The sequence below is a fragment of the Adelges cooleyi genome, unplaced genomic scaffold (assembly GCF_023614345.1).
Source record: "Adelges cooleyi isolate 19-005CV unplaced genomic scaffold, UGA_ACOO_1.1 ACOO_flye_CR_arks_rails_tigmint_CR_PRNA_666, whole genome shotgun sequence".
Lineage (NCBI taxonomy): Eukaryota > Metazoa > Arthropoda > Insecta > Hemiptera > Adelgidae > Adelges > Adelges cooleyi.
This window is the reverse complement of record NW_026096367.1, coordinates 383,376-393,202: the sequence shown is the minus strand read 5'-3', so window position 1 is coordinate 393,202 and position 9,827 is coordinate 383,376. Positions and strand designations below refer to the sequence as shown.

Below are 9,827 nucleotides of genomic sequence, written 5' to 3'. Positions count from 1 at the left end.
ACTATCGTTTAACAGATCAATAACATAAGTATTAGTTTTTAATTTATTTTTTCGACGGATCACATGAATTATTTAGTATTAATATTTTTATAATGTATTTTTTAATTTTCATAATCTACACACACAAAATGCTAAAAAATTTTGTTACTATTCTTATTTTTTATTATAAAATGTTAGTAGTCTTTTTAGTTACAGATGGTTTTGAAGAGAATGGTTTATAATATATGTTAATTTGTATTTTAAAATTGATTTTTAATTTAAAATATTTGTTAATTTTTGAGCGTTGAATTATGCGAACCGTGTTTAAAATCAAAATAAAATATTTTATTATTTCGTCAATTATGATTACATTATGTTAGTTTCATTCATATTTTTAGAATAAGTTTTTCGTTTTTTTAATTCGAAGAATTATTAAGATTGAACCTGACCATTATTAATAAATGTCATTCGGGAAAGTAAGGAGAATATGCCTACTTCAATATATACGTTTATTATTAAATAATTAGTAAAAATAATTTTGTTCAATATATTTGTGTGATTAGTTCCCAAGAAAACATAATACCATGTTTGAGAGTAATAACATTAGTTTTATATTGAGACTTTTTTTTTATAAACATCTTTTTCAAATAATTATTAAATATTGGAATTTTAAATGATTTATGTACATGGATAAATTATATGACCATAATGAACAAACTGTTTAAGTGTTCGTCAAATATCGTCTATGTTTAAAGAACTATTCGTAAGTGCCACTTTTGTTTGGGCATGCACCATTTTGACGTGGCTAAACATGTTCGTCTAAGACATCGGCTATCCGCCTCTTTGATTGTGACATATTTAATTTGACGGGTTGTTAAATTACTCCGCCTTGTTGAGGCTCGTTTAAGACAATGTAGTTAAAATGAAAAGTATATTTCACTAAGACTAATACAGTCTAATGGTTAAACACTTTTAGAAATTTAGTATAATTGTTTAGTGTTTTAAATCGTAAAATATAGAAGCATTTGAAAAAAAAAGGTTTTATTGTGTTATTTCTTTTAATAAGCTTTGATACAAGAGTTTGGAATTTAATTTATTTGCCTCCGAAAATGCACGACAGTTTACCTTCACGCTACAAAGTACCTCCATCTGTGGCAATCACTCGTTATCAAACAAACGCACACTATCACAAATCTGTCCATACAATTTCTGCGTTGTATCGTGCACTGTGCAGTTTGCATTAAAATCACAATTGAAATAAAAGTTTTGATTTTTAATTAAGATTAAAATTTGTACACTCTGCTGAAGTTCTGTGAATCAAACTAGTGAAACAATTAGATTGAGCGCCCTAGGTACAATTGGTTTTCTGTATTGTCGCCACGGCCCCGCTTCGTGAGAATATCTAGATTTTAATCATAATTACTTGGTCGAATTCTGTGTTAAACAATTAACGAACTGCGTTGTGTGTCTTTATTTCGTTTCAAGTTGCGTTACAATTGAGTTTTGTCTTGCATGTCAATAGTTTATTATAAGTTTTCAGTAGCAGCCCTGGAACGCGGATTACGGTTCTACGTTGTGTGAGTACCTATTGTTTTGTATTTCTAATTTATATACATCATTGCCGTGTTTATTGTCTTCCGAGGACTTAAAACACTGCTTGTGAATAAAAAGAATCATAATTGATATGTGGTTGTATATTACTTATTATTTATCCGGAGTTGATTAGAGTGATAAGGGATCAACACAATTTTAAATTAATCTAATCGGCAAAATGGGCAATCGTCTAGCTTTGATCTTTATTGTGTTAGCTTCTTACCTGCAATTCATGCTTGTAGCTTTGGGTTATTAATCTTACTTTATTTGTTACTTAATAAAATAGTTTAAATTGTGCAATTTATTTGTCCTATTTAACCTATATGGATATACGATACAGAAATAACACTTGTGTTAAATGTCAATTATAGTTTTGAAGCGGTATAATATGTTGAAAATTAAAGATGAAATTGATGAAACAGAAAAACACTTCTTTGAAACAACTTTTGGAGCCGTTGAAACAAAACCGTTGGATGAGCTGTTTGAAAACAATGAAATATCTACAACAGAGGAGTATTTGGTGAAGAATGAAGTCGACAATACTTATGAGTAAGGCTATTTGTATTAATATTTTGTGTTTACTAAATAAAACATAAAAGCTTTTGTAATGCTGTAGTCCGCTGTAGTGATTCGCATTATGATATGTCCAACAATAAACACCAAACTGACAAGTTGGTAAATGAAACACAGTATAAAACCCAAATATATTCAATTCAGCTGTTAGAATTTGATCATGTAAAAATTTACCACTGAAAAATTGGTTGGTTTTTATTTTCAAAATAATGTAAACTAAATTATTCTTTTTTATCATGTTCAAGCTTCAGGCACTTAGTCAGTAAGCTGTCTTCTTTGTTATATCATTATTATTACTATATTTGTTACTAAATAAAATAGCTAAAATTGTACAATTTAGTCGTCCTACTAATCCTCTATGCATATATAGCACAGAAATACAACTAATGTTAAATGTCAATTATAGAGTTTTGAAGCGGTTTAATATATTGAAAATTAAACCTGAAAATTATGAAACAGAAGAAGAATTGTTGGAAAAATCGTTTGAAGTCATTAAAACTAAACCGTTTGATATGCAATTCATAAACAATGAAATTTCTACAACAAATAAGTGTTTGGTAAAGAATGAAGTCGACAATAATTATGAGTAAGGTTATTTTTATTACCATTTTTTTTTTCTTAAATAAAACTTTAAAACTTTTGTAATTATGTTATCATCCTCCATAAACCCATCATTGGTATCGATGTTAGCATTTCGCTATTATGAAACTTATATTAGTAACCACTTGTTCATATAATAATATATTATTTTAAAACCGCATCTACCTCTTATCAATATAATGTTCAATCAAAGTATCAAAACAAAAAAAAATTGTTATTTATTTGTGGGTATGATGACCGGTCGACGTCTGCAGTATCCCATAATGTTAGCTTACGCTTGCGTTTGCATGCGACTTACCGTGTTTATTTATATACATATATAGAAAACATTCCTACATTAAAATAGGAAAAAAATGCGAACAGGTGTGATTTTTTAAAATAATGTTACTAATGTTTACTTAATGTTAATAGTTATAAAAAAAAAAAATGTAATAAGTAATAGGGTTTGTTTAATTTTTATTAAATACATTTTTTATTATCATAAATAAAAATTAAAAGTTGATGGAAAATTTTAATGAAATAGACTATAAGTAATGTCCTCATAGTAAAATACTTAAAACTTTATAAAAATATTATTAATTAGTTACATTTTGTTTTCTTTTCAAAGAGGTATTTATTATATGGATATGTCTCGTTTCTTATCTCTCATATTTTATTTCTAATATTATATCTCTACATTTTGTATCTACAATATCGTATATTTTATATCTTATCTATAATATCTCTAATTTTTAGCCAGACATTAAAAATTATTTATCAGAAATTTTTATTTCTGCCGAGTTAAGGGTTAAAAGACGTCGGTCATTTAAATGTCTTAAGGTACTCAATGTAAAAGTGGACTTTAGATAAAGTACACTTTTTAAGTTTCAAATCTTATGTTATTCGGACGTTTATTATCCATATTTTAACAAATGTGAACGTTACATTGTATTTTATAGGATAAGTTTAGGCTACTCAATCAAATAAAATTGCCTTAATAGTAGATTATTGTATGTCATGTAAAATCAATAAAATTAATTCTTAAAAATGATGCGTTGTACATTTAATATTAGTAATATTAATACTTGCTGTATAATATCAAAATATATTTGTCTTAAATTAATCTATTATATTCCATACATGTTGCAGTATTCATTTTCCGTGTAAAGCGACCGATACCTCAAACAAAACAAAAACCATGGATTGCAGTTTGAACAAAACTATAGAAAACGATTCTGAGAAAAACATACACAAAATACGTGCGGTTCGACTGCAATATATGTCAAAGGAGGTTTATAACCAAAAGTAATATAATCCGGCATATTGCGAAATCGCATTTTATTTCTTTGCCTCCTAAATTGCAAGACCGTTTACCTCCACGCTACAAAGTACCTCCATATGTGGCAATCACTTGTTATCACACAAACACACACTATCTGTCCATATAATTTCTGCGTTGTCATTCAGTTTTCATTGGAATCACATCTAATGTGATGATTGTTGGTACCACTACCCACCGTACCCCCACCTGCGCCGGGAGAAGCGTAAGGACGATGCCGCAGCCATTTTTGGTCCGCCATTCGATAATCTCACACGACTTCGTCTACACGCTTGGCGTCTTTTTTCCAAGCAGACATTCTGTTAATAACTTTGTGCTGTACACGTTAGGTAAATATACAAGCTGTTATATTTAAATAAATAAAACTGCCAATTTGTTTGCAGTATTGGTGCCACGGGTCCGATTCGTGAACATCTCTAGATTTCAATCATAATAACTTGGTCGAATTCTGCGATAAATACCTTAAGTATTGCGTCGTGTTTCGTTATTTCGTTACAATTGTGTTTTTTCTTGCATGTCAATAATTTATTATAAGTTTTTATTAGCTGCTCTGGAAGGCGGTTTACGGTTCTACATTGTGTGAGTATCTATTGTTTTGTATTTCTAATTTATATACATTATTGCCGTGTTTACTGTCTCCCGCGGGCATAAAACACTGCTTTTGAATAAAAAGAATCATAATTTATTTGGTAGCTTGTTACTTATTGTTCATCCGGAGTTGAGTAGAGTAATATAGGATCAACACCATTTTAAAGTAATCTAGTCGGCAAAATGGCCAATCGTCTAGCTTTGATCTTTATTGTGTTAGCTTCTTACCTATAAGCCATGCTTGTAGCTTTGTGTTATTCATCTAATTCGAGTAAATTAAAATTAAGATTTAAATGTTTAAACAAACAAAATATACTACTGAAAACTCAGTGGTTTTTTACAAGTAATGTAAACTAAATTATTCTTTACTATATTATTATTATTACTTTATTTGTTACTTAATAAAATAAATAAAACTGCAATTTAGTAGTCCTATTTAAACCTCTTTGCATAAGTGGTACAGAAAAACAACTAAAGTTCAATGTCAATTACAGAGTTTTGAAACGGTAAAATATGTTGAATATTAAACCTGAAAATGACGATGCAGAAGAATACTCCGTTGAACCAAAACCGTTTGATGTGCTGTTCAAAAACAATGAAATATCTATAGTAGAGGATTATTTGGTTAAGAATGAATTCGATGATACTTATGAGTAAGGCGTATTTATTACCATTTATTTTATCTTGAACAAAAGTATTAAAACTTGTGCCTGATGGTATCAATATAAGCGTTTCGCTAACATTAAACTTATATTAGGAACCATTTGTTCATTTAATAATAGATTGATTGATTTAAAACTACATCTACCTCTTATCCATATAGAGATCTATTAAAATATTTAAAAAAACAAAATTGTAAACATTTTATTTGTGAGTGTGTTGTCTGCAGCACCACATTATGTTAGCGTACGTTTTGTACGATACTTACCGAGTTATTTATATAAATATATAGAAAACATTTTTACAATTATTTTTCATTCTTTCATTAAGTTAATAAAAAATGCGAATAAGTGTCATTTTTTATTACAAAAACTATATATTAAAATTTATGTTTTTTACTATTAGAATATACATTTAGAATGTATACTAAATTATCTTTATTATATCATTAGTAGACTATATTTGTTACTAAATAAAATAATTAAAATTGTGAATTTAGTTGTCCTACTAATCCTCTATGCATATATAGCACAGAAATACAACTAATGTTTAATGTCAATTATAGAGTTTTAAAGCGGTTTAATATATTGAAAATTAAACCTGAAAATGATGAAACAAAAGAAGAGTTGTTGGAAAAATCGTTTGAAGTCAATGAAAACAAACCGTTCGATATGCAGTTCATAAACAATGAAATTTCTACAACAAATAAGTGTTTGGTAAAGAAGGAAGTCGACAATAATTATGAGTAAGGTTATTTTTATTACCATTTTTTTTTTCTTAAACAAAACTTTAAAACTTTTGTAATTATGTTATCCTCCTCCATAAACCCATCAGTGGTATCGATGTTAGCGTTTCGCTATTATTTAACTTATATTAGGAACTGCTTGTTTATATAATAATATATTATTTTAAAACCGTATCTACCTTTTATCAATATAATGTTAAATCAAAGTATCAAAAAAACAAAATTGTGAAAACATTTAATTGTGGGTTTGATGTCCGGTCAACGTCTGCAGCATCGCATGATGTTAGCGTACGTTTGCGTTGGCATAAGAAGTACCGGTTTTTTTTATATACATATATAGAAAACTTTCATACATTAAAATAGAAAAAAAAAATGCGAACATGTGTCATTTTTTAAAATAAAATTTTAATGTTAACAGTTATAAAAAAAAAATAATGTAATAAGTAATGGGGTTAATTTTATTTTTTATTAAATACATTTTTTAATTATCATAAATAAAGAATAAAAGTTCCTCATAGTAAAATACTTAAAACTTTATAAAAATATTATTAATTAGTTACATTTTGTTTTCTTTTTAAAGAGGTATTTATTATATGGATATGTCTCGTTTCTTATCTCTCATATTTTATTTCTAATATTATATCTCTACATTTTGTATCTACAATATCGTACATTTTATATCTTATCTATAATATCTCTAATCGCATATCTCTAATTTTTAGCCAGACATTAAAAATTATTTATCAGCTGTTTCATTCACAAAACATCCGCTTAATCGCGCCACACGCACACATTTTCCTCGGTAGCGTTCAGCGTCATTTTAGCATTTTCTTAATGTCCCCAAGCCAAAGGACATATCCATGTCAAAAATATAGTTTAGTCGTTTATGAGAATTTATTATTATTTCTGTCAAGTTTAAGGTTAAAAGACGTCGGTCATAAAAAGTCTCAAGGTACTCAATGTAAAAGTGGACTTTAGATAGAGTACACTTTTTAAGTTTTAAATCTTATGGCACTCGGATGTTTATTGTCCATATTCTAATAAATGTGAACGTTACATTGTATTATGTAGGATAAGTTTAGGCAACTCGATCAAATAAAAATTGAGTAAAGAAGACTTTTGTATGTCATCTAAAATTAATCAAATTAATTCTTAAAAAGGATGCGTTGTATATTTAATATTAAAACTTGCTGTATGACATCAAAATATATTTTTCTTAAATTAATTTGTTTTGTTTCAAACGTGTTGCAGTATTCATTTTTCGTGTAAAGCGACAGATATCTCAAATAATACAAAGACAATGGATTGTAGTTTTAACGAAACTATAGATAATCATTTTCAGAAAAATATATACAAAATACGTCGGTTCGACTGCAATATGTGTCAAAGGAGGTTTACAACCAAAAGTAATATAATCCGGCATATTGCGAAATCGCATTCCATTGAAAAGAAAACACCTCAAAAAAATAATGTCAATCATCCTAACAGCAAAATCAAAGGAAATACTCGAAACAAAGATGGCCTATTTAATTGTGGTAATTGTTTAAAAACGTTTTCATTAAAATCAAGCCTGAGAAGACATTCGTGCATTCACACGGAAAAGCCCTTTAAATGCAATGTCTGTGAAAAAGCATTCATTCATCAATCTAATCTCAAGAGACATGCACGTATACATACCGCCGAGAAACCTTTTAAGTGCGATGTCTGTAAAAAAACATTCAGTCATCAATCTGCTCTCAAGAGACATGCACGTATTCATACCGGCGAGAAACCGTTTAAATGCGATGTCTGTGAAAAAACATTTGGTGCACAACAATACCTAAAAATTCATAAACGCACACATACCGTCGAAAAACCGTTTAAATGCGATGTCTGTCAAAAGGCTTTTTGCGACCAATCTTACATCAAAATTCATAAAAGGATACATACCGGCGAGAAGCCCTTTAAATGCAAAGTCTGTGAAAAAGCATTCATTCAACAATCTAATCTCAAGAGACATTTACGTATACATACCGATGAGAAACCCTATAAATGCGTTGTCTGTGAAAAATGTTTTAATAGTCAATTTAACCTCAAAACTCATGAAAGAACACATACCGCCGAGAAACCATTTAAATGCCGTGTCTGTGAAAAAGCGTTCATTCAACAATCTGACCTCAAGAGACATTTACGTATACATACCGATGAGAAACCCTATAAATGCGTTGTCTGTGAAAAATGTTTTAATAGACAATTTAACCTCAAAACTCATGAAAGAACACATACCGCCGAGAAACTAATTAAATGCGATGTCTGTGAAAAAACATTCACTCAACAAATTCATCTTAAGAAACATGCACGTGTACATACCGGCGAGAAACCGTTTAATTGTGGTATTTGTTTAAGAACATTTTCATTAAAATCAAGCCTGAGAAGACATTGGCGCGTTCATACTGGGGAGAAACCCTTTAAATGCGATATCTGTGAAAAAACATTTGGTAGACTATCAAACCTCAAAATTCATGAACGCACCCATACTGGTGAAAAACCGTTTAAATGCGATGTCTGTAAAAAAAGTTTTAATGTACAGTCTACCCTCAAAACTCACGAAAGAAGACATACCGGTGAGAAACCTTATAAATGCGTTGTCTGTGAAAAAACATTCAGTCAACTAATTAGTCTCAAAATTCATAAACGCATACATACCGGTGAGAAACCATATAAATGCGATGTCTGTGAAAAAACATTCGGTCAAAAGTCCTCTCTCATAATTCATGAACGCATACATATTGGTGGGGTACGATACAAATGCTCAGCCTGTGACAAATCATATGGTCGCCAAGATACTCTCAAAAGGCATCAAGCAAAAGCACACGGCTCATAGATTCATAAACCTTACGTGACTATTTGGCAGTTTTTCAAAATCGATTTGTTGTTATTTTGCAATTTTTTTTACTTTATTACAGATTTAGTATACTTTTATTAGTTTTCTTATAATATTTTATTTATTACTATCGTTTAACAGATCAATAACATAAGTATTCGTTTAATTTTTTTTTCTACGGATCACATGAATTATTTAGTATTTAAATTTTTATAATGAGTTTTTTAATTTTCATAATCTACACACACAATATGCTAAAAAATATTGTTACTATTCTTATTTTTTATTATAAAATGTTAGTAGTCTTTTTTAGTTACTGATGGTTTTTAAGAAAAATTTTTTATAGTATATGTTAATTTGTTTATTAAAATTGATTTTTAATTTAAAATATTTGTTTATTTTTATGCGTTGAATTATGCGGACCATGTTTAAAATTCAAAATAAAATGTATTATTATTCCGTCAACTATGATTATATTATGTTAGTTTCATTCATATTTTTTAGAATAAGTTTTTCGTTTTTTAATTCGAAGAATTATTAAGTTTGAACGACAGTAAACCAAACCTGACAATTATTAATAAATGTCATTTGGGAAAGTGAGGAGAATATGCCTACTTCAATATATACGTTTATTATTAAATAATTTTGTTCAATATATTTGTGTGATTAGTTCCCATGAAAACATAATACCGTGTTTGAGAGTAACAACATTAGTTTTATATTGAGACTTATATTGGATTTTTTATAAAAATTTTTTTCAAATAATTACTATAATATTGGAATTTTAAAAGATTTATGTAAATGGATAAATTATATGACTATAATAAACAATCTGTTTAAGTGTTCGTCAAATATCGTCTATGTTTAAAGAACTATTCGTAAGTGCCACTTTTTTTTGGGCATGCACC

General features: G+C 28.5%; 1 protein-coding gene across 8 annotated transcripts; it reads left to right on the top strand.

Annotated features, from left to right (window-relative positions):
• The first annotated feature begins 1,155 nt into the window (after nt 1-1,155).
• Nucleotides 1,156-9,205, top strand: LOC126845081 (zinc finger protein 28-like). Of its 8 annotated transcripts, none has more exons than XM_050583647.1 (5): nt 2,611-2,731; nt 3,874-4,392; nt 5,146-5,304; nt 5,877-6,056; nt 7,308-9,205. In XM_050583647.1, exons 3-5 carry the CDS (start codon nt 5,165-5,167, stop codon nt 8,917-8,919), a joined length of 1,932 nt encoding a protein of 643 aa, XP_050439604.1. In that variant the 5' UTR covers nt 2,611-2,731; nt 3,874-4,392; nt 5,146-5,164; the 3' UTR covers nt 8,920-9,205. The 8 variants fall into 8 exon arrangements, with proteins under 8 accessions (XP_050439601.1, XP_050439607.1, XP_050439600.1 ...); XM_050583646.1 differs by having other exon boundaries at nt 4,447-5,304; XM_050583645.1 differs by having other exon boundaries at nt 3,874-4,642.
• The last annotated feature ends 622 nt before the right edge of the window (nt 9,206-9,827 follow it).